At 31.7% G+C, this 26,256-nt stretch overlaps 1 protein-coding gene across 2 annotated transcripts in view; it reads left to right on the plus strand.

Moving 5' to 3' along the window:
• The window catches only part of LOC143077377 (uncharacterized), a 99,663-nt gene that overhangs the window by 56,207 nt on the left and 17,200 nt on the right, over positions 1–26,256 (plus strand). For both annotated transcript variants that reach the window (XM_076252970.1, XM_076252969.1), the window contains 2 exons: positions 24,207–24,277; positions 25,042–25,182. In XM_076252970.1, coding sequence (XP_076109085.1) covers positions 24,207–24,277; positions 25,042–25,182 — 212 coding nt within the window. The remainder of the gene's footprint in view (positions 1–24,206; positions 24,278–25,041; positions 25,183–26,256) is intronic.

The following is a 26,256-nucleotide window of genomic DNA, read 5'->3' on the forward strand; positions in this document are numbered from 1 at the left end:
AGTTTTTAATATAAATTAATGCTTATGTGTTTTTTTTTATATTGAGCAAAGTAACGAATGTGAATCTATTAAACGTTAAAGGTTCTTACAATATCATATACCAAAAGACCATGCAAAATATTTGAGCGCCGCATGTAAACATGTACTGTTAGGAAGTTTGTTTAGTATTCAAAAGAAACGTTTCGCTTCTCTATATAGTTTAGAGAGTATTCCTTTAAATTGTGTCAGTTATATAAAGTAGTGTGTATTTGTATTCTATTTATTCATCTAAATGTATCATTATAATATACATTTTGTATTTCACAACTATATATACTATAAGTTGTAGTGTGATTGATTGTTGTTTAAAGTCCAGTGGCAAATACTTCATGCATGTTCAGGACCAGCTGTAAGTTTATGACATGTATGGAACTCACCGGTGTAGTTTTCACGTGTTATAATAGATAAAAGAATAATTAATTTTTAAGATATCGAAACATGAAGGAGGCAAGGCGCATGGATTACCCGCACTTATCAGTTCTTTTCTCTTTTTTGTCTTAAAAAAAAAAAAAAAAAACGATTTTTTTTTATATGTTTATATAATTTACGATAACTGTGGTGTATACGTGCTGTCAGACGAAAGATACCTATGTGCCCTCTAAATATCTTTTTTTTACTATGGATTGTTTGCTTTCGTATTGACGTTTAACACACAACTTTAATTACTGACTGGATGTATGTAGAAATTCAAACGTACTGGAGAATGAAGGATGCAAATCCAAGCTTTGAATTAAAATGGTCATTAAATTTGCCACACAAATAAAAGAACAAGTGTAAGTGTTGGAATGACATATACAATATATCAACATGTGCATTGTCGGAGAATTTAATTTTGATTTTACTTTGGTAACTGGACAAAATTGAAGAGAGGCAGCCCAATCTTTTCTCCTTCTTGTTACGAGTACAAATAGATTTTATTTGCTTTATAGACATCGAATAGAATTCAGGGCATAACATTACGGAATATGATCTTCAAAATATACTATTTAATACCAATAACATGTAACAAATACATTGTTTTTATATAAATATATATAAAAGTAATTTTTGATCATCAGTGCAAGCAGTAGCGTTTGTTTGATTTTAAAACACGAATCGATCTATACTATTTAAAATTACAATACGCAAGCTGAAACCGTACCAAGTGATTATTATTTTTGCAACCGACATCTAGGCTGTCGTCCCACCTCTAACCGTAGACGGTTCTCTTGGTGGGGATATTGTGCATTCAACCGTGGATATGATAAAATATATCTGTAATAAACAAAATTGTAATGTTTTGATTGTGTAATGTCTTAATTTTTAAGGTTACGCGGGTTCGGTATTAAGCGGGACAATTGGTATGAACACATTTCGATATACGTGTAAATTATATTAAAAGAAGCTTTCAAACGCAGTTATTTTCGAGGATATTTAAAGATACAAATAAAAAAATCCTTTTTATGTTTTTGAATTAGGCTTTTAATTTCCATTCCTAATTATATATCATTGTAGAAAAAATTTATTTTATACATTTAAAGTATATGTAATTCTTTATGCTAGCTAGTCCATGAATAAAATTGCATAAATCACAAAAACACATTCGGGAATAGCAAGAAAGTTTACCAAAAAAGTAGTGGGAACTTTACTGTTTTTTTTATCATATATATTTCTGATAGTTTTCCCGACCTATTCACCTATTTTCAAACTTGAAAAGGGACCTCTTTCAGCGGCACGAGCCTGGAACATGTACACATGACTGTTGTAAGTAACAGCTATATAAATATACAAGAGAAGATGTGGTATGATTGCGATTGAGACAACTGTCCACAAGAGACCAAAATTACACAGACATTAACAACTATATGTCACCGTACGGCCGCCAACAATGAGCAAAGCACATACCGCATAGTCAGCTATAAAATGCATTTCAAAGATACTATAATTAGAATAAAAGGTTAACGTACTTACAAAATATGTCATCTTAAAGAATGTGATTTCACAAATAAATTATTTTCAAATTCGCAGTCCAAGTCAACCTAAAATCGGTTACACACATTTTTAATGTTATAAATCCATTCCAACAATATCATTTTAAACACACACTAGCTTGCCTTTTCATTAATTTGAATAATACAAATTCAGCTAAATTTTGTTTATTCCCATCAACAGAGAAATATCACACTCATCCCAGACGTTAATAATACTCATGCACTTCAATTTTGATAAACAATTTATTGATACGGATGACAACGCTTTAACATACGGTTACATTAGGGATAAAAAAAATGTGAACTTGTTTTTAATTGAATTCAAAGATAGATTAAACGGTAGCTTTAGGCAGCAACCATTTGATTTTCTGGGGGTGGAAAGGGGGGGGGGGGGGGGTTATGTTTTTTTTTGGAAAAAAAAGTTTGTTTCGAGTTTTGGAAAAAAAATAATTTGTTTTTGACTCTGAGAAAAAAAATGTTTGTTTTACCCTCAGCTGACACTATATGTAATGCTAATATTGAAAGAAAAAAAATTTGTCGCCAAAAAAATGTTTGGAAAAAAAATCCGCCCCCCCCCCCCCAAGAAAATCAAATGGTTGCTGCCTTAATAGTGAAATGAACTATTTTTTTGAAGACTCGCCTAAATGTATGTTGCATAGATGTATTAGATCATGCTGTAAATTATATTTATAAAACCATTTATTTGTAAATACCGCATAAATCAGTCTGTTCACTGTTTGAATATAGAAACTTGTCGATTTTATAATATTGAGAGATATCCGAGATTTTGTAATATGGTGTGATAAACAAGTAATTGAAGATGAATATCATTTTATTTTAGTATGTGAAAAGTATAATGAACTTCGAAAGAAATTTATCAAACCATATTGTTGGAGAAAACCGTCGAATCTTAAACTTTTTAGACGATCAATGCATTTGAAAGGGGGCATATATATACAGTTGGAACTCGCCCCTTTTTTATGCTCGGTTGGGACCCCCTTTTAAAGTGGTTGGGTTCTCACCCGTATCTGTTCATAATGTAAAGGAACTAACCAATTAAAGGGAAGTTTTTATTTCTGACTGAGAAGGTACGAAATTAAATTCATTCATTAATGCTAAAAATCCATTTGATCCTATTCTGCTGTACTGTTATAATGGTATACCTATACTTATATGATTATTTGACTAATTGTTTAAATGTAAATATGTTTCACTGATGTAATTGAATATTTGTAATAATTGTTTTCTGTAAGTTGTATTGCTTACGAATAAAAGATTATATTATTAATAAAATAAATATTATAACTTTCCTTTTTTGATTGGATGACCATGCAGTGGTGTTGCAACGCCAAGGAACTGGTAATAGAAAGCTATTTTGATTTGATACATATGACAATGAATCTTAACAAAAGGTTCTATAAATTCAATTGTGAAAAAATCACAATACCGTGCATTAACTCAACAACCGTCCATCGACAAATATTACTCGATATTCATTGAAATGATAACAAGTAAACAGTTATTGTAAAAGCAGAGCAGTCTTAAATTCCAATAGTTTTGTCAAAAATGATTCAAAGTTTTACCGATGCAACGATATTTTATATATTTTGAGTTGAAATGGCCTAGCGGTAGTCTGATCACTTCGAATCTAACAAACTTAATCTTTCCTGGCCATTCGTAAAGTTTTTAAACTAAAATAAGATCTTTATTATTAGTTATCAAAACATATGTTATATGTAAGCTATCTATTATAAATCTACGAGGAGTTTCAAGAAAAATGGGGGGGGGGGGGCATTGAAGTCTAACTTAAAATATGTAAAAAAAAAATAAAAAAAAGATCGAGATGTGGTATTGATTGCCAATGAGACAACTCTCCAAAAGCATGAAAAGAGATTAACTTCATAAAGTTATAATAACTAACCCCTTTCAAGACAGACTTTGTCATTTCTGCGGCTCAAGAGATATCTGTGACGAATATCATTATATCATGACATGTTAAGTGTTGGATGTAGCTACAGATAGACTGACATTTTATACTGGAATATTGCTGCAAATTTTATATCAAAGGAATCGCTTTCACATTCTATACTATTATGTACTATATTAATACACACTTAATCATTTTTTTAAAGTTCAAACTCTGAATTGAGAAAAATTCAAAGGAAAGGCAAAAAAAAATTTAAGAAAAAATATACTGAAATTAAAGGGAACTATATTTGTGAACGAAAATTGACAACGAAAATTGAAGGGGGATAATTGTGTTCCCGGACCAGTACTAACAACACAATTCATAAACAAAAATAAGATAATCCGATCAATTTTGTTGATTCAGGGACTTTCCTGCTTGGTTGGATAATTCACGGCTCAGTAATTGGTGTCATTTTTTCAAAAGAATTAACAAATCTATCTTAGTTCGATTTCAAATTCTACCAAAATTTAACTCTTAGATAAGCAGCGTGTACCAAATATATGCATCCATCCTGCAAATACGATGAATATGAAGGATCCTGAGTGCACATTGTATGTCCTGAGTGCACTCAGGAGGTCATTAGCGGTATTCAGACGTACCCCAAATAAAAGATTGGATTTTTTTTCAAACTTAACGCACATGCAATGCACCACCTCTTCGGAGTCCTCCAAAAAGGTAAAATTCACCTGTATTTGTATATCTGGTGTATGAAATTCATTGTGTATATGTTCCAGACCATATGAGTATTTGGACCGTACGCGTACGGTCCGGACCGTATACGTTTACTCGTACGGTCCGACCATACGCGTACGGTCGGACCGTATGAGTATACGCGTATGGTCCAGTACGAGCTGACCATACATGTTATTAGATCATATGGGTTAAAGGAGTAGGTCCGGTAAGGACCGATTTTGGCCTCAAATTTCAGGTTCATCTAACGAAAGATTTTGACCACTTTTTAAACACTTAAGTGTTTATTTTTTTTTTATTCAATTAGTTGATGTGAAAGATTTTAACTGATTTAGTCATTAAAAACGACCCGATTCAAGCTCAAATATGAAAAATCTACCAAATATGCCGAAAATGTCACTTTTCAGATGGTTTTTGTCAAAAATTGAAGTGGCCGCATCCGTGTTCATCCTCACCCTTTATATATGTTAAGTATTATCACCAAATACAACTTACATTTCAATATTAAGGATGAACACGAATGCGGCCACTTTCGTTTTACACGGAAACCGTCTAAAATTTAACGAAAATGCTAGAATTATGAAGATTTCAGTAATTTAGCATGACTTAATGGTGCTAGTACCCGATATATGTGCATTGTATTGTCAAAAACAGCCTATATCTATGTAGCAGAAGCATTCTACTGTTCAAAAAATAACTTATAGTTTACATTTTAAACATTTTGTAAAACTGCTATATTTTTGGGCCAAAAAGGGGTCTTACTGAACCTACTCCTTTCAAAAAAATTAACATTAATCACAATCTTTATTTTCAGATTTACTAATTTAATATTATTACAATTACACGGATAAAATGAACAAATGAACAATTGAAATAAAATATTTGTTTAATTGTATATCTTAATCCTAATTTTGGTACTCTCAACCAATGTTACACTTGCTACCACAAGTAACGTACTAATATTTTTTCATTTACATTTTTGCAGTTCTGTATGTTCCTTAGCAAAAATATTTTTTGGTAAAGTTGCTAAATATTCTAAAACAATTGTCCTCCCACATTATATTTACTTCCGATATTTTCAATTTTAGTGATCATAATTCAATTATTTTACTGAGTGATCGACATGTTTTAAAATACAAGAGATTAAATTTAAATCATTAAATATATAGTTTGTTTTTTTTCAATTATAAAATTAAACTTTTTTTATATCTATTTGAGAGTTAAGTTATATTGATCAGTTATATGGATCTAATTAACTTTGACAACTTCTTAATATTAGTCAGACCGTACGCGTACGGTCCGACCGTATGAGTATTTTGAAAAAGTACGCATACGGTCCAGACCGTACGCGTACGGCCCAAATACTCATACGATCTGGAACATATATTACTAGTTCCATCTACAATATACGGCAATGACACGGCCGGGTATTGTAAAGCTATTGAGGGACTTTTAATGTCAAATTCATATCCCTGGGCGAAGAAATTACCGGTTTGTGAAAACACTGTGTGAACGGCTTATTCTCATTTCGCCTTAGTTGTCAAAATATATATATATATATAATTAATCCCAGTTTGCCTTAGTATAAATTTTTAGGTACACAAGAATTAACTAAGGTGAAATGGGAGCTTCTGTAAACAATGTAATTAAGTTAAGTTTTGTTAGTATTGCAATAAGTTGATATTTGTTATTTTAACCCATTTTGATGTCAAATTCTACCATGAAATACTTTTTAAAGGAAAGATATTTTTTTTAATTTTTGGGGTCGCACTTTTTATAGTTACTCTTTTTTTTCTGAAATTGTTTTTTTTTTACTCATGTGTTATATTTTGTAAATAAAGTCTTATTAGAGATTTATATTTTAATGAATAAATACAGACAAATATCATACAAGTACAAGGCACTGATATACACATATGAATGTTCAATGTTCATCAAGTTTCCAAGTTAGAGGATGTAAGATGCTGCATCACCATACTGAATATTATTAGTGACACAGTGTGCTAGTGACCTAATACGGTATATATGGGGTCAGTAAATTCCATATGGGGTGCCAGCCCTTTAAATGCTTATTTGTCCTTCTGTCTGGTGGTGGTTCCAAGTTGGTTGTTGGTATCTGCCATCTCTTCATATCACAATTATACGTTAACTTGGTGCAGGTATTATTTTGTGGTGCGTTGGTTAAGTATTTGGTAAACGTGATTGCAGTTTTGTCTGATAGAGTACTAATCTCCTGCTTTCGAATACCATGACTTATAATAGTGTGGTTTTGGTCTTTCACGCTGTCAGACCTTTTGTGTAGACACCTGTTTCTTGTTGAAGACTAAACATGCGCTCTTGATTCATTTATGATTTTTTGTCGTTTGGTTGCTGTCAAATTGAAACATATCCCACATCTCCTATAGTATGTGTTCCGTTTGATTAAAAAAGGTAATTATAAAGAGATAGATTATTTAAATTCCAACGATCACAAATCTAATCTAAATCCATTTCAATTATTTCGTAAAATACGTTTTTTGACAGACATTACCTTTATCTGATTATCATAATATTCCCAGTTTAAGGAAAAGAAAAGACATTTTTTCTATATATTTTTTTACAAAGTTGCTAATGGTTTAATTATGTCGTAATTTGCTAGGTCAGTGTCGGATTCCGGGCGACATAGCGTACACTTTCCTTTTAATTTTTAGCGTTATTAATATCGTAATTTTTGTATCCTTGCTATCCTTGCTAAATCTTCTACTGTATATCACAGCGAGTGAATTAGTCTAAATGTCCGTACAGTGTATAGTAAGATCTTTTTTCCACACATGGACATTTCATTAGTATAGAAAGTTCGCTATAGTGTTCCATCATGGTCTTAGTGCAGTTTCGAGAGCTTATAGTGCACCGAGGCGGCCTAGGTTATTTTTAGACGCACCGTAAAGTCCTAGTCACACCATTGCAACAACGTCCTGTTTTGATAAATTTGTTAAAATGCTGGGACCATGATACTAATAGTATAATATTTCCCTTTTAAATAGTAATTGTTATGAATGATAATATTTTACATGTATGCTGTCTAATTTTTTAAATAGTTATTTGGTTAATATGGTGTCTCGTAAGTCATTTCTGGAAAGGATATTTTTGTTTTATAGTGTATGTATATTCTGCACGAATAATTTTTATCGCTATCATTATAAAAAACTAGACCATGTGAACCGTATGAGATCGCACACAAGACAGCTGATTGGATAAATGGGATGAATTGTTACGCCTACATAAAACTGATATCCAATCGAATGCCAGCAGACACCTGTCAGTAAAAACAAATTGTAAGCGTGGATGGTTAGAGATTTATTTGTGTATTCGATATTTGAAAAATAAGTTAGATAGTCACTATTCGTTTTCCCTTTTTTCAGCCGGATTTCAATAACTGTTTTTACACTTTCTTAATTAACAGAAAGGTATTTAAATAGAAGCGCACCACATGTAACAGAGATTTACAAGCATTTAATATAGCGTCTTGTGTTTTCCGGAACGTCCTATTTTCAATTATTCACAGACTTTTGCAATAATATTAAACCTATATTTTTTACCTTCAAAAACTGCTCAAACTTTTATTCTCAGACTAGACAGCATGAAAGACATAAACACTTTTATAAGTCAGTGTACACACGGTGTTTTCCAAACTTGGTAATTTCTTCGCCCAGGGATATGAATTTGACATTAAAAGTCCCTCAAAGCTTTACAATACCCGGTCGTGTCATTTCCGTATATTGTAGATGGAACGAGTGATATACATACACCAGACATACATGTTCCCTTACAGGTAAATTTTACCTTTTTGGAGGACTCCTAAGTGGGGATGCGTTGCATGTGTGCTAATCTAAAAAAAAAATCCAATCTTTTATTTTTCTAAACTGCGTTACATGCAAATGCGAAATAATTAGTGTTGTTTGTTCAGTCCAATTTATTTATAAATATTAATTTATTCTTTTGAATAAAAAAAACTACGCATGTAAACTTCAATGAATACAATAGTATTTAATACTAGTAGCCTAAATGTAAAACAATGCAGCAAGATTTGAGGTTGAAGCGGCTCGATCAAAACGTGAATAGATGAGAAATTGTCATCATTCTTCTAATTAATTACAAAGTATTTTGTGAGAACAACTACTTATATTTTAGTGATGGTGATTCATTGTTGTTTGCCTCAGTCACCTCCAGTGGCAAATATTTCATTCGTGTTCATAACGAGAACACAAGTTTTAAATATAATAGGAAGCACTTCAAATAGTCGTTCGACAATAAGATTAAAAGTAAACTTGAAATACGGTAACCACTGAATAATGAGAGAAGATTTAATAAGGATAGAAATTTAGCCTTGCAACAGCTCGCTACAGTGGGACCACTAACATCATTGAGGAAGAGTTTTCAATTTGCAGAGAGCGATGGTCCTCTCAATCTACTCTGATGTCGGCCATCTCTATTCATACGTGTAGATACCAACATCACATAACGGTATCTAATTTAGATAAGATCATGACTTTAAAATCGCATTAGTAACGGTGATAATTCTGTTAAACTGTATTGTTTATTATGCTCGAGTTTTTGGTATGACCATGGAAGTATTATATTGACGTCAATATAATACTTCCATGGTATGACTATGCGACCTCTCTACTGGTTGGTCTCGTGAGAATAAGTTCACCTCAACAGCGAGAGGACTTTAGTCCGAATCCCAAACGGGTCTAACAAAGAGTTTTTTTCTTTCTTTCGAACTGTTAGCTTGTGAACTTACACGTTAAAAATCCATCTCAGTGTGTCGGTCTAGTACAAAACAGGCTTAATTTTCATATTATATTTCCATATTATAGTTTTGGCCTGAATCTACTGATTTATATCACACCTGCTATAATTTTCAACGATCGAAATAAAAAAAAATGGTACGTGAAATATTTCTACGGAACACTTGCATTTTTGTCTAAAAAAAATCACTGCTCCCGTATTATTTAGTCTTGTTGCGGTTTAGGCTTTTTATTCTGTATAGGTTTCTTTCTATAACAAAAATCTGTGTGTTGACTCTTAATGTTTTGATTGATATGTGTCGTTGGGTTGATGTCGTATTAATGTATACCTTTAAAATTGTTTTCAAAACCAAATGATTGATTGGGTATAGAAATATTCACATCTCCCGTTCGACAGTATATCTTTGCTAAAATTGGGTGCGGACGTTTGGTTGTTCGGTTGTATAAATAAGCAGCCGCATTTGGTCGAAAAAAAAATAGTCTATGCATGGTGTAGTGAGAGTTTCGCGCTATCTATACGTTAAAAAAAAGTGAATAAATCGTTGAAGGGATATACGAACTTTGATTGAAATTTCTAAAAAACGAAAAAGGTCACCTGAATCTCCAAGTAAGCCAGTCGCATGGTTGTCAACTTGAATTTAACACTTTAGAAGAAACGAAACGGCCAAAATAAGTTTAGTCTTATTATAAATTGTTGCCAACTTTTTCGTCCGTTTTTGCTTTTATGACAACTTTACCAGATATATATATATAAAGATTTGACAGTAATTGTTTCACCAAAACGAGCTCAACTACATGTCGTTGTTTTACGCTTCAACATAAATGCATATGTATGTATACAATGGAGACTGTTTTCTGTTCTACTGCCCTGGTCCTAGATTGGCTGTATACAATCTAACCCCTGACATGGACTACTTTATTAAATGTTTACAAACAAATAAATGCAAAGAGAAAGATTCGGAAAGAAATTCTAAAATTTACGCTAAAAAATAAAATACACAAAAATGGAAACAGTTTTAGACAATTATCATTTGAGAACTATATATAATTAGCATGCATCACTAAATGAAACTGATAAATTGATTGCTCCCTTAATGTCCAGTGGCAAATATATCACGCATATTCATGACGAGATGCGAAATGGATCGACCTGAAGCAAATGATTGATACATCACCAAGACAGTGAGTTCGCTGAGGTAAAACGTATGCCGTACTAGAATGCTGTATGGATTTTGCTCATTGTTAAAGGCCGTACAGTGACCTTTGAACGACTTTGACCCCCCCCCCCCCTTTGCAGAGCTATAGAAAAACAGTACATTAAGGGGTGTTACACAGACTCTTTTTCGATGATACACAGACTCTTCTTAATTGTTACACGGACACTTTTTATGAATATAATCACTCGTGCATGATCAGTGAGTTCATGGGCACTTTAATTTTCAATTAGATTTGAACTTTTTGGTTCACCGACTTATTTCCTGTCTTTTTATTGGATAAAATATTTACGTTAGCATCAATATCTATTTTCCGAAACATTTCCAGTAAAATACTATTCATATTAGTACACCAAGGGATTAGACATTTAACTTCAAGGGAGGGGGGAGGGTATGGTATAATAAATCAAATTGTCATCACTGTTGGGTTTTTCGTCTGAATATTTTACATTAACTGTGTCAGATGCCTCATTACAGGCTGAACCTTTTATAGGGTGCTCATTATAAAGTTTTAGTTTTTGGTCATTGTTGAAGGGTGTGCAGTGACCTATTATATAGTGACTAACAAGTAAATCACTTGGTCTACATGGTTTAAATGGTTGATAGTCGTCTCACCATATCTCCTTAGGCCAAAATAAAAATTGTTTGTTTCCCCTCCCCACACCCAGGTAAAAAATAAGCCCCCTGGGATGGGAAACAGACATTCTTTTAAATGTGGACTTATTCATGATCTTTTTATTGAAATTCTGAAATAAGAAGATTTTACTAGTCTATAAGTATTACATAAACTTTACATTATCAATAATCCATTTAAAAGTCCAGTCAAAATAACCATGCCAGACAGATATAGGACAGATAATTTCATGAATTTCATGAATTTTTGAATTTCACAGTTCTTCCATACCCCAAATTTATGGTTAAACATTTATAGTAACCATAGAAACAGAGAAAAAGACTAAACATAAAAACCATGAAAATGGTGTCATTGTCAGATGAAATAAGCCATTCAAAAATGTCAAACATGTACAACTTACATTTATTCCATAATTATGCCAAAAGTAGTGATCCTATACATGTACAATGTAGCTTATAGCTTATGAGAAACATTGATGACCTTCGGCTATTGTCTGCTCTGAAATTGGGTTGTTGTCTTTTTTGGCACATTCCCCATTTCCAGTGTCAATTTTATTAGAATGATTAGGAAGTATAAACTGAGAAACAAACCTAACCATGTTAACATTGTATCAAACTGAAATAACCTTAATCACTTAAATTATCCATGAAGGTCAAGGTCAGGTCAACCCAACCTGATAGACAAGTAGATCTTTCAAGATACTCATATACAATAAAATGTATCCAATTACAGTATAAAAGAGCATTTCATTGATTAAGTAACAGTATATTTTACATGCAGTCATTGAACCATGAAAATGAGGTCAGGTGCAATGTACATATAATGGCAAACTGAAACATCATAACATATTAATTACCTACTAGCATCTGAATACAAGACAAGAAACATCCAGCTCTTTTAGCTTTTAAAATGTAAAGCTCTATAAAATAGCTTACATCATCACCCCAAGACTGTAATACAAATTTCTTGTATACAACCAACTTTCATGACTTTTGTGTAAGGCGAGACAAAATAAAATGATACTTTGAAGTACATGTATTGTTTAATATGTTTGACTACTATTATAAAATGCCAGTTTCAGAATGAACAGTAATTTAGAAGATTATTAAAATACATGTAGATACATTCAGACTATTATAACTATACAGCAAGCTGTCATTCGACTCTAACCAACAACCATGCCAGGGCTGTAAACTAAAGCTTGTCTAGGTTGGTAAAAACTTCCATCATCATGCATATATATGACACTAACCAATAGTGATGGACCGTGACAGACCCTCATGGAAAGTAAAGGAGGTTTAACACTCCCTGGTGGTACATGTAGCCAACAATAGCAATGGCAGCATAGAAACTCTTATTATATCCAAATTCTTATTTCAAATGAATAATTATCCAAGGTGAATCAGATGATGTATGATCATGATGCTGCACGTTTAGTATTGACAATGATTGATATTCACTGAAACTAGAAATTTCCATTATTCCAATTTTCTATTCTTAAATGATATAACTATCCAAGATAATCATGGAATTAAGATATGATGCACTACTAATATTCCTAGAAAACTTTAAATTCTCTTTATTTCAAATTGTTAATATTACTTATTTCAAATATATATATATATATATCAAAGGTATGCTCTGTCACCAAGTAATGTAGTACATTGTATTTCCTACATTTTGTCTATGAATTGTAAGTTTGCTATTTGTTCAATTCACAATTCTCTTTTTGTCCAATCAGATCATCCCATCAACTGTACATCATGACATAATGCTGTTAGCTCTATCAACGTTATTTCCAAACCAATAAGTAACACAAAATTATGAATGAATCCACCATTTCACAATTTATAGCTACAGGTACAAATGAGGTACCATATGAGAGTAACTTAGTGACACTATATATTTCCTATATATACATTGATATACATGATATATGCCGCTTCATAATCTGGCTGGGAATCATGCTCAAACCAATATTTGTGATATCTTATCTACAAAAAAAAACATACATTAAGAATTAAGTATTTATTATATATAAACTTGTATAATTTATCTACAAGAAAAACTAGCAATCATAATTTGCTTGACAACAAAGTTTAATGATGTAAAGAAATGAATTTATGACTTATACAATTTAATTGATAAGTCCCTTATGAGAAGAAGAATAAAACCCTTTTTTGAGGTTCTATTTCTAAAACAAAATGTTCTCTCTTTCTACATCAATGTTTTCTTAGGTGTATACTTCATTGAAGGGTTACTGTCTAATAGAGGCTATAGCATTGTATAGCACTATACTTGTTGTGATCAATTTATAATACTTTTTTATTTTAAAATAGAATTTGTTGAATATTACTACCAACGTGACATGGTGACAAAGCAAATAGTATTTATAAGATTCTTCTTCTTCTTTATAATCCATCAACATACTGATGATAACGTGTCCGGCACTTATTTACAGTAACTATGCCGCGCATGCGTGGGATCTAATTTTTATTTAGTCATGACAGTGAATAATAATTAATATACAAAAGATAAAAATAAAAATTTCAACATAATTTCTTTTTCTTGTTATAACATATATTTAAGTTCTACAAAATTTAGAGCATAACAAATCATTTATAACAAAATAATGAATCATACCCGGTAAAATCTTAAATTTCTTATCACAAAAGATGAAAAGTGTTAAAAATTATTGTTAAGGACGCAATGTCGTCTCATCATTTGGAATCAGGCATGTCAGGGCACAATATCAATATACTCTTTTTTTTGCCCCGGGCAATTTTGAGGTTATTGCATATATGAGTCATTTTCAAAAAATGTCGAATTTTGAAATTGAAAAATTTATTAAAAGTTACTTATTCAAACAACCCTCTACATAAGCAAATCAAAACAAACAGTACTTTAAGAACAACATATTAAAAGATGCAATCTTAATGATGTCATACAAGAATATCTTGAAACATTTTTTGATCGGTGGTACAATATTTTGTCTATCCTGTTACCATTTTCAAAAGAAATTTTGGGTTATTAAGAAAAGGTTTAGATAAAATGTTAAGCTTGTTTAACGTTACCAATTAGATGGTTTTCAAGAGAATAAACTTCTATATATATTCATTCTGTAAAATAATAGATTATTTGCCAATTTTCTAGGTTGTACTGAAAAATGGCTCTAAAAATTGGTTTTCAAAGATTGTAAAAATTACCACCAGTAATGCAAGTCTAAGATAGCAATTTATATTGTTCGGCCTTTTTCCACCCTTTCGAATAAACCCAACATCAAGTAAATCCCTCATAAGTTAATTTACTTTTCTCTTTATTTCGTTGGTAACAGGAACGTACGTTTCTGATATATCACTATATAAAAGTCTATCCTGTTACCTTTTTGTCTATCCTGTTACCGATATCAGTATTGCACCTGCAAATGCTTAATTGGGAAGATTAAGACGTTATAACCTTAAGATGAGTTCAAACAATGAAATATTTCATTCGTTTTCCACCTACATGTTAAGATAAAAAAAATTAACGACGTGTTTGTCTATAATTGTCTATCCTGTTACTGTAACCATAGCAACCATAGTAACAGGATAGACATAACAGGATAGACAAATTTCTTCGTTTTTGATTGCTGTTGTGAAATAACTACTCTCTTTGGTGAAGTGATTATGGTTTTCTATTGTGAATTTGGTTTCCAACACGTTATTGCACTTTTTACAACCATACTGTTAGTGTAATTAATCAAAATGGTCGGTAACAGCATAGACATGAAAAAAAGTACGCTCTATTTTTTTTCACTAAATGTCTTGAAATTTCTTTTCTCTACACTGTCGTTCAAGAAACGAGGCGTTTTAGATGTAAAGATTACTTTGCATTTTTGAAATCAACACTGACTGATTCAATATTCATAGGGAGAATAATTTAACGACTGATTTAAGTAGCGGTAACAGGATAGACATGAACCTCCTGTACGCTGATTGAATTTAGTTTGTAGATAATCTGTTACATACAATGATAAAGAAGCTACGATTTTTCGTTAGAATTATAATTAACGTTCTTAAAAAGTCTCTTTTGCAGATATCAAGGCGATCAGAAAATCGGAAAAAAATCATTTGAAATGTGTTTTTCTGACAATGTACGCACACAAATACCCCCAAAATCGGCCTTAAATGCAGTTTAATCTTATCAAAATAGATGTAAGGTTTGTTTATTATTAATGTTCTGAATCACAAATCCGACAAGCTTTCATTTAAACCATTACAACTGAAATTTCCATTAGAAATAAAACTTTTAGCATGGGTGTACTGAAAATTCGACATTTTTTGAAAATGACCCATATATAAACCCAAGCCTTGAACATGTTGAAGGTATTCATAACACATATGTGACAAATTATAATTATTGTACATCACCCACCAGTGGCTATATAAATAGGTATATCATCGTCGTAACTAGTCTGAGATTACTCTGACGTCCAAACGGCTGTTTTGCCAGACAAGCTTGTCTCGGACTACATCGTAACATGTGAAGATTGGTTGGTTATTGGTTAATAAAAAAAAGTGACAAATATTTCATGCAAATTTAGTACGTGACAGTTATCAATACATTAACATACAATATATAGGATTACTCGATCAGGGGTTTAGGTCTTGTAACTGTTGTATAGGCCATCCCGCACAACCATACCATTGTGAATACCCCACATGTCAATGCATGTTAGGCAATAAACAGGGGTGGATCCCGCCATTTTTAAAAGGAGGTTTAAACCATACTAGTTTATATGTAACTTTTTAAATCATGCATTGATCTTCCAAAAAACATGAAAAAAGGGGGGGGGGTCCAATCACAGGAACAATTTTTTAACAAGCCCAAATTCTTACTTTGCCTTTGAACAGGCTACAATCCAAGAGTGTGGAGTATTGGAACGTCGATTCATACCTGTATGCACATATTTAACAAATGTGAACATTTTTCCTTCAAATTCTTGGGTGATGATCCATGATCAATGATTATTCTGATAGACATGTATTAAAATATTCATTTCTACTCACCAATTGCAATTTCCAGCTCAGCTTATATTGTACTATAGTTTCCTTCTACCATGTCAACGATTTTATGTAAAATAAGTTAGCTATTAGAAGCGCTGACACTGCCGACACACATGCGACATGAATGCAACAAAAATAAAGAGGGTACGGTAACGTTAAATCGTTTACGGGCGAAGAATTATTTTCCGTTTTTAATTAAACTTGTCAGATTTGATTAATTATCGTCGAAAAATGTCCCTAATGGATAGTCATTCAAATTAAACCAGCTTTATTATGCTGTATGCATGTAATATATATGTAACCTGGTCTTTAAATGTACTTTAAGTACAGTGTCTGACGTATTTATAAACATTTTCTTGATTATTTATCCTATTTCAAATATAAATTTGAATGAATTTATAAGCCTTTTTCTGCTATAATATTCAAACTTTATTTTTTAACGAAGGCTTCTGGTATGTAGTTTTTTTTACAAAAGGCTCTCGAATTATAGACACATTAAAAAATAAAGATGGAAAGTCAAACGCATGAGTCTGGCAAAAATAAAGTTAACGGACAATGTCATGACAATAAACAGAAAACGATAAAAGACAGAGTTATATCTATATATTTTTTTCCCTGCCTCAAATTTACTCAAATGCAATTTATATAGGTAACATAAAAGATAAATGATAATGCATTCATTTACAATATTTAAAAATAGTTACATCTTAAATTTAATTTAACATATTAAGATCACGTTTTCAAGTGTTCACGGCCGACATCCGTTATTATTAAATAAGGGTGTAAAATGAATGACAAATTCTTCACCACGTACGGCAGTCTGTAATTGCATATAAAACGTATTGCAATCACTTGTAAACCATTAAATACAAAGGTCCAGGTGCTTATATTCAATAATCAAATATTATTTCGGCAATCTGTTGATTTTGTTTAGTCAATTCGCGGCGATTTGTGCAGCAGTATGACTTTGAGCTACTTTTTTTATTTATATAATTATAAAACAGTGTTAAATAATTAAATAGGAAGAAGTTAGAATTGAAATTGAATATTTGTTTTATTTAAATAACATGATTAAGGGGACGTAGTAGACTTTCAGTTAAAAAAATCGTCTTCTTTCACAGTTTTATTTTATTCTTGAAAGGGGAGCAACCCCTGATAAATAATGGGAAAGTTTCACTCGTTTTGTGTCCAAATTATTAAAATCTGAACACGACTGGACACGGTCTGACAACATCTTGACGTCAGTTTGTATCCATGGTCTGTTTTGGTCTGACACGGTCTTAACGGATCTAAACAGCTCGCTAGAAGATACAGTCTTAAATATCTTGACATGCCTTAACGGGACTAATTTACCTAATGAGACTATCGATCCGAATGGAGACTGAACGATCTGACAAATCTTGACGTTTTCCTCTAGCGGTAAATCCAGTCAATTAAGATACGATCAGACCAAAATGACCGTTTCAGACTGAAATCGTGCTACTAGTGATTATGACGTATAGATAGAAAAATTTCAACTTTCAAATTTTGGCTTCAAAAATCCCCCCAAAACACCAAATTGCACTTTTTTATGTCTCAATGTATAAGATATTATCTATTCAAAGTAAAGGATAGCATACTTAATGTATGAGACTTATAAAAATTTGACAAAAGTTAATTTTATATGTGCCTATGCCAAAAAATAGAGGTTTTCAAATGAAGCGAGGCCTTATATGAAATGTAATATTTTCCACTTACAACAATTTTCTGAAGTTGTTAAGTTAAAACAAAACATTTAACATATCATAAATATTCTTTTCATGTAAATATAAGTTTCAAATAGTATAACACATGAGTTTAACTTGGTCTTAAGCAATGTCAAGCTTAAAATAACAAGTTGTCAATTTAGGCCGTTCCCTGTATATCCATATTTAATTGCATATAAATGATATTGGAGATGGAAATATGCTTCTTTTTGCCCAAATCCTTGCTAAGATATGATCAAATATGAAGCATGGATGTAACAAGACTGTTGCTTTTAACTATATATGTAGACAGTATGGTCTGATGCAAAGTTTTTTCAATTTACTGTTTAAAACCTGCATGAAATTTCAGTCTTAAAATGCCAATATTTTAACCACCAGCCATCCAAAAGAAGAAAATAAAGGTATTCTGTGAAACAGACAAGTTTAAACAACCAGTAATAAGTGCTTTTGATATAGATTCAGTGCAATCTGTTTAAAGAAATACAATTTTTAAGTGCATAGAACTTCATGTTTCACTTGCTTCGTACGGACCGCTAGACCTAGACTATTAAAACAGCACATTTTGCACTCTTTTTATGCTTTTATCCACCTTTCTTTGTGTTCAGAGTTCACAAATGAGTAAAACACATGAAATAAATACCACAAACACAAATAGATATCAGAAAAAAAATGTCAGAGAAAAATTAAGAATGCTGCTTTTGCAAAAATATTGAAAAAAGTGAAAAACCTACTTTTTGGGCATATTAGCTGAAAAGTGACTTTTTTTACAAATTTCTATCAAATAAAAGTGGAAACCATTTCTTCTCATATAGTTTGACAAATAAATACCAATAGATCATTCAGAGAAGTTGTCAAAGTATAAATTCAAAATTTGCTGAAATGCACCTCTTAGGCCCGAGACCACAATTAATTCTTCTATCATTTCTTTACAACGTTTTGTCGCATTAAAAAAAATTGAATTGTTCTTTTTGTCTAATTTTTTGTGTGAGTAATGTACAGTTCAAGTCCCAAACCATATGCAATTTTCAGAAAAATTACATGTTTACATCATACAAATTTGGCCAATACACATCCATACCCCTATAGGCAAGTCAAGAGATGTTCCGAAAAGTGTAAATATAACCTTTTTGCACCTGGCCTAATCACTCTTTCCTTATTAAAATCAGTTAAAATAAAACATCCAAAAGTTTATTTCAGCTCTCTTCTTTCATTCCCACCCCAGAAAAGCTAAGAAATGAATGAGAAAGGGAAAGAAAAAAAATAAAGAAAAAATACACTATAATTAAAGGGAACTATATTCGTGAACAACGAAAAGCGGGGTCATTAATTGTGGTCTTGGGCCTATTAGGGGCCAAAAACTTGACCAATTCCAATAAAACTTGGCATGATTTAAGCTTAGTGTTTTATGAGTCAGTTCACAAAGTTTCATAGCCATATGATATATATTTTAGAAAATGTGATATTTTTTATATCTCAACTTTGGTTGCTGAATTATGACGTATAGATAGAAAAATTTCAACTTTCAAATTTTGGCTTCAAAAATCCCCCCAAAACACCAAATTGCACTTTTTTATGTCTCAATGTATAAGATATTATCTATTCAAAGTAAAGGATAGCATACTTAATGTATGAGACTTATAAAAATTTGACAAAAGTTAATTTTATATGTGCCTATGCCAAAAAATAGAGGTTTTCAAATGAAGCGAGGCCTTATATGAAATGTAATATTTTCCACTTACAACAATTTTCTGAAGTTGTTAAGTTAAAACAAAACATTTAACATATCATAAATATTCTTTTCATGTAAATATAAGTTTCAAATAGTATAACACATGAGTTTAACTTGGTCTTAAGCAATGTCAAGCTTAAAATAACAAGTTGTCAATTTAGGCCGTTCCCTGTATATCCATATTTAATTGCATATAAATGATATTGGAGATGGAAATATGCTTCTTTTTGCCCAAATCCTTGCTAAGATATGATCAAATATGAAGCATGGATGTAACAAGACTGTTGCTTTTAACTATATATGTAGACAGTATGGTCTGATGCAAAGTTTTTTCAATTTACTGTTTAAAACCTGCATGAAATTTCAGTCTTAAAATGCCAATATTTTAACCACCAGCCATCCAAAAGAAGAAAATAAAGGTATTCTGTGAAACAGACAAGTTTAAACAACCAGTAATAAGTGCTTTTGATATAGATTCAGTGCAATCTGTTTAAAGAAATACAATTTTTAAGTGCATAGAACTTCATGTTTCACTTGCTTCGTACGGACCGCTAGACCTAGACTATTAAAACAGCACATTTTGCACTCTTTTTATGCTTTTATCCACCTTTCTTTGTGTTCAGAGTTCACAAATGAGTAAAACACATGAAATAAATACCACAAACACAAATAGATATCAGAAAAAAAATGTCAGAGAAAAATTAAGAATGCTGCTTTTGCAAAAATATTGAAAAAAGTGAAAAACCTACTTTTTGGGCATATTAGCTGAAAAGTGACTTTTTTTACAAATTTCTATCAAATAAAAGTGGAAACCATTTCTTCTCATATAGTTTGACAAATAAATACCAATAGATCATTCAGAGAAGTTGTCAAAGTATAAATTCAAAATTTGCTGAAATGCACCTCTTAGGCCCGAGACCACAATTAATTCTTCTATCATTTCTTTACAACGTTTTGTCGCATTAAAAAAAATTGAATTGTTCTTTTTGTCTAATTTTTTGTGTGAGTAATGTACAGTTCAAGTCCCAAACCATATGCAATTTTCAGAAAAATTGCATGTTTACATCATACAAATTTGGCCAATACACATCCATACCCCTATAGGCAAGTCAAGAGATGTTCCGAAAAGTGTAAATATAACCTTTTTGCACCTGGCCTAATCACTCTTTCCTTATTAAAATCAGTTAAAATAAAACATCCAAAAGTTTATTTCAGCTCTCTTCTTTCATTCCCACCCCAGAAAAGCTAAGAAATGAATGAGAAAGGGAAAGAAAAAAAATAAAGAAAAAATACACTATAATTAAAGGGAACTATATTCGTGAACAACGAAAAGCGGGGTCATTAATTGTGGTCTTGGGCCTATTAGGGGCCAAAAACTTGACCAATTCCAATAAAACTTGGCATGATTTAAGCTTAGTGTTTTATGAGTCAGTTCACAAAGTTTCATAGCCATATGATATATATTTTAGAAAATGTGATATTTTTTATATCTCAACTTTGGTTGCTGAATTATGACGTATAGATAGAAAAATTTCAACTTTCAAATTTTGGCTTCAAAAATCCCCCCAAAACACCAAATTGCACTTTTTTATGTCTCAATGTATAAGATATTATCTATTCAAAGTAAAGGATAGCATACTTAATGTATGAGACTTATAAAAATTTGACAAAAGTTAATTTTATATGTGCCTATGCCAAAAAATAGAGGTTTTCAAATGAAGCGAGGCCTTATATGAAATGTAATATTTTCCACTTACAACAATTTTCTGAAGTTGTTAAGTTAAAACAAAACATTTAACATATCATAAATATTCTTTTCATGTAAATATAAGTTTCAAATAGTATAACACATGAGTTTAACTTGGTCTTAAGCAATGTCAAGCTTAAAATAACAAGTTGTCAATTTAGGCCGTTCCCTGTATATCCATATTTAATTGCATATAAATGATATTGGAGATGGAAATATGCTTCTTTTTGCCCAAATCCTTGCTAAGATATGATCAAATATGAAGCATGGATGTAACAAGACTGTTGCTTTTAACTATATATGTAGACAGTATGGTCTGATGCAAAGTTTTTTCAATTTACTGTTTAAAACCTGCATGAAATTTCAGTCTTAAAATGCCAATATTTTAACCACCAGCCATCCAAAAGAAGAAAATAAAGGTATTCTGTGAAACAGACAAGTTTAAACAACCAGTAATAAGTGCTTTTGATATAGATTCAGTGCAATCTGTTTAAAGAAATACAATTTTTAAGTGCATAGAACTTCATGTTTCACTTGCTTCGTACGGACCGCTAGACCTAGACTATTAAAACAGCACATTTTGCACTCTTTTTATGCTTTTATCCACCTTTCTTTGTGTTCAGAGTTCACAAATGAGTAAAACACATGAAATAAATACCACAAACACAAATAGATATCAGAAAAAAAATGTCAGAGAAAAATTAAGAATGCTGCTTTTGCAAAAATATTGAAAAAAGTGAAAAACCTACTTTTTGGGCATATTAGCTGAAAAGTGACTTTTTTTACAAATTTCTATCAAATAAAAGTGGAAACCATTTCTTCTCATATAGTTTGACAAATAAATACCAATAGATCATTCAGAGAAGTTGTCAAAGTATAAATTCAAAATTTGCTGAAATGCACCTCTTAGGCCCGAGACCACAATTAATTCTTCTATCATTTCTTTACAACGTTTTGTCGCATTAAAAAAAATTGAATTGTTCTTTTTGTCTAATTTTTTGTGTGAGTAATGTACAGTTCAAGTCCCAAACCATATGCAATTTTCAGAAAAATTGCATGTTTACATCATACAAATTTGGCCAATACACATCCATACCCCTATAGGCAAGTCAAGAGATGTTCCGAAAAGTGTAAATATAACCTTTTTGCACCTGGCCTAATCACTCTTTCCTTATTAAAATCAGTTAAAATAAAACATCCAAAAGTTTATTTCAGCTCTCTTCTTTCATTCCCACCCCAGAAAAGCTAAGAAATGAATGAGAAAGGGAAAGAAAAAAAATAAAGAAAAAATACACTATAATTAAAGGGAACTATATTCGTGAACAACGAAAAGCGGGGTCATTAATTGTGGTCTTGGGCCAGAAATTTGAATTGAGATTCTTTTTGGAATAAAGGAAAGGGGGACGTAAACAAAAATGGAGGGGGGGGGGGGTACAATTTTTCTCATTTCAGATTTCAGAAATTAAAAAGAAAATTTCTCCAAATACTTTTTTTGACGGGATTAATATTCCACAGCATAGCGTATTGCTCAAAAACATTAGACCACATTCATTCTGTGTCAGAAACCTATGCTGTGTCAACTATTTAATCACAATCCAAATTCAGAGCTGTGTCATGCTTGAATGTTGTGTCCATACTTGCCCCAACTGATCAGGGTTTCGACCTCAGCGGTCGTATAAATCTGTGCCCTGCGGAGCATCTGGTTTAATTTATATACTACATGTATGAGCAAATTCATCTTTGTTTACGTAGAAATACTTTTGCATACATTAATGTCAGATTTTTTTTTTCATTACCAGAAAAACGCCACTTAAATCCCGGCAGCTTAACTTAGATTTCAAAATTCTTGTACTTAAATATATATAATCAATGTAAAGCGATAAAGTATTATAAATTATACTTTATCGCGTTACATTGATTGCTATTTTTACATGTATTATGTGATCGACTAATTGTTATCATCTTCAAGTCTAGTGGAAAATAGTTCTGGCATATTCAGGGCGAAAACAATTGGTGGTCTTTTCGATTAATGTGGACCTGGTTTACTGATGAAAAACTCCGCCTACCACTGTAAATGTTTTTAAACGTGCAGAGAGCGCGACGTTCTGATTGCACGAGTCTCGAAATAGCAGCTCAATTATTTAAGTGGCTGTGACTGTGTGTTTATGTAAACCGCAATGAAAATTCATACGATGCCCTTCTTTATACTATAGATTTTATTACCAGGTTGAAGAAGTTAATATAACCATATTCTTTACCATAAAACATTGGGAACATCACTTAAGAAGAAATTATTTGCGAAAGTGAATCTTTTGGGGGAATATTAGTTTTAAATGATTTAAGGTTGTCATAGTAACAAAATGATTGCATGTTTAGATTAGTCTATTTGTATATATATATATGCGAAAGCAATTTTACAGATCTAACATTGTTGGGTTGATGTTTAGACGAGTTGTGTATATATATATGTATATCTCAGTATGACATTGCACGTTGCGGCTCAGTGTAAAACAATGAATTTTTATTAAAGAATTTGGACCAATCTCACACGATTCAATTGTGAATCCGCACGGAGATTCAGTGGCATTTCACATAAACATAATAAATTATCTATATAAACATATTCATTTTCAGGAATGCGAAGAATACATACAAATTGCAGAGAAAAAAGGTTTTGAAGTTGCACTTCTGAATGCTGGAGATAGGTAAAATACACATGTAATATATAGCTGTGATTGACATGTGATTTTCTTCTACAAATAGTGGGTATTGATAGATGAAATTCACTTTTTGAACCGTAATATCTGAATTCGAAAATATTCATCAAATGTTGCACAAAAAAGTAAATTAGTCTGGTAGAAGAAGATGAACGAGTTAACATGAAGTCTGTCATGATGTCATTCTATATATAGCTGACATAAAAATAAGAAGATATGGTATGATTGTCAAATAATACAACTATCCACTAAAGTTTAAATGAAGTGGACGTAAGCAATTATAGGCAATCGCACGGCCTTCAGCAATGAGAAAAGCCCATACCGTATAGTAGGCTATAAAAAGCATCAGCATGAAAAATTTGAAACAATTCGATTGAGAATTAAATGGTCTTATTTATAACAAAACAATTTACGCCCACAAAATTTGACAGACATGAACCCCTGAACAACTGTGTGAGGCTCTAGCTGGCTTTGGACAGTCTCATTAGAAATGTGGCAGGAATAAAACATGTTGACATCTAGCATTACTGTAATCCTCTGAATAGTGGTCGGGCGTTTCCGTCAAAAGTACACAATCTTGTATAAAACAGATTACAGGGAAAGTGCATGGCTATATACATCTTTCTTCATAAAATCGTATAATACACATTTTGTATTATTTAGAGATTTGACAAAATCTTCAAGGGGACATCCACACAGCAAACTGTCTTGTTAAATAACATGTATAAAAATACAACAGTGATTATTTACAGACAAGTATTAGCCACAGATGTAAGAAATAGTTCAAGGTGTATATGGGATACCAAAGAAGAGGTTGATAAGATATGGAAAAGAATCAAAGAATATGTTCCTGATGTATGGTGTCACAGAGAGGTCATGGGATTGAATGAAAGGTGCAATATTTTAGGAAAATTTATTATTCGAAACAACTTTTTTCTTATTCTCAAAAAATATATTTGAAAAAGGAAAGATGTGGTATGATTGCCTATGAGAATCTTTTGCATGCACACATTGAACTTTTTTAATTTAATTTTATGTGGTCGAATTTTTATATCCGTTCTTTGAAACTATACAATTCTGACGATCAAAACTTTATCGTGAATGTAAAGTTGCACATGTAATTGCATGACTAAATTTGGAATAAACTATAATAACTGATATTATAAAGACATTGCTCAGAGGCGGATTTAGAGGGGGGCCCAGGGGGCCCGGGCCCCCCCTTTTTGGGAAAAAATTTGGTTGCTTATATAGGGAATCATTGAAGCGTGACTGGAGCGGGCCCCCTCTTAGGTCAGTCAGAGGGCCCCCACTTATGAAAATTTCTGGATCCGCCACTGTTGCTAGAATATTTATCTATACTATTGTGATATCGGATATCATATAAAGACCATTTTGTAATTGAACAGAATGATAAATATGTTAATATATTAGTTAAAATCGAAAGAGGCACAAGACTGACTGTTCGGCCGATGCCTTTAAAAATAGAAAATGTCACAAGTAGGTACCGCGATCATTTAAACAACGCAACCCAACACGGATAAAATTCATTTTAATGACAATTTCTATGACGAGGTTAATCAACAAAAGCAAATGTTCTTTTCTGATTATTTTTTGTTTGTCATTACGGGTCAAAGTTGAAGCTCTGTTAAAGAACGACAATTGTAATACAAAGTAAGAAAAAGTAAAAACTAGAAGTAAAAAATCGGAAGCAGTTTAAAATTTAAGATTTTACAAAACTTTAATAGTTAATCAGATGTAAAATTAATAAAAAAAAAAGTATGACAAAATTCAAAGTTCAATACCGAAACATTCACACACTTTTGGACCGCCCAGTTTTTGTCGTGTGACGCATATTTAAGGTCGCATTGGGACCGTCTATACTTTGATATCTTGAATTGGAATACTCTTACTTGTATTGAAAAAAATAAATTGACGACATAACCTGAACTCTTATTCTACGCGTAGAG

The sequence above is a fragment of the Mytilus galloprovincialis genome, chromosome 1 (genome assembly GCF_965363235.1).
Source record: "Mytilus galloprovincialis chromosome 1, xbMytGall1.hap1.1, whole genome shotgun sequence".
NCBI classification, from domain to species: Eukaryota; Metazoa; Mollusca; class Bivalvia; order Mytilida; family Mytilidae; genus Mytilus; species Mytilus galloprovincialis.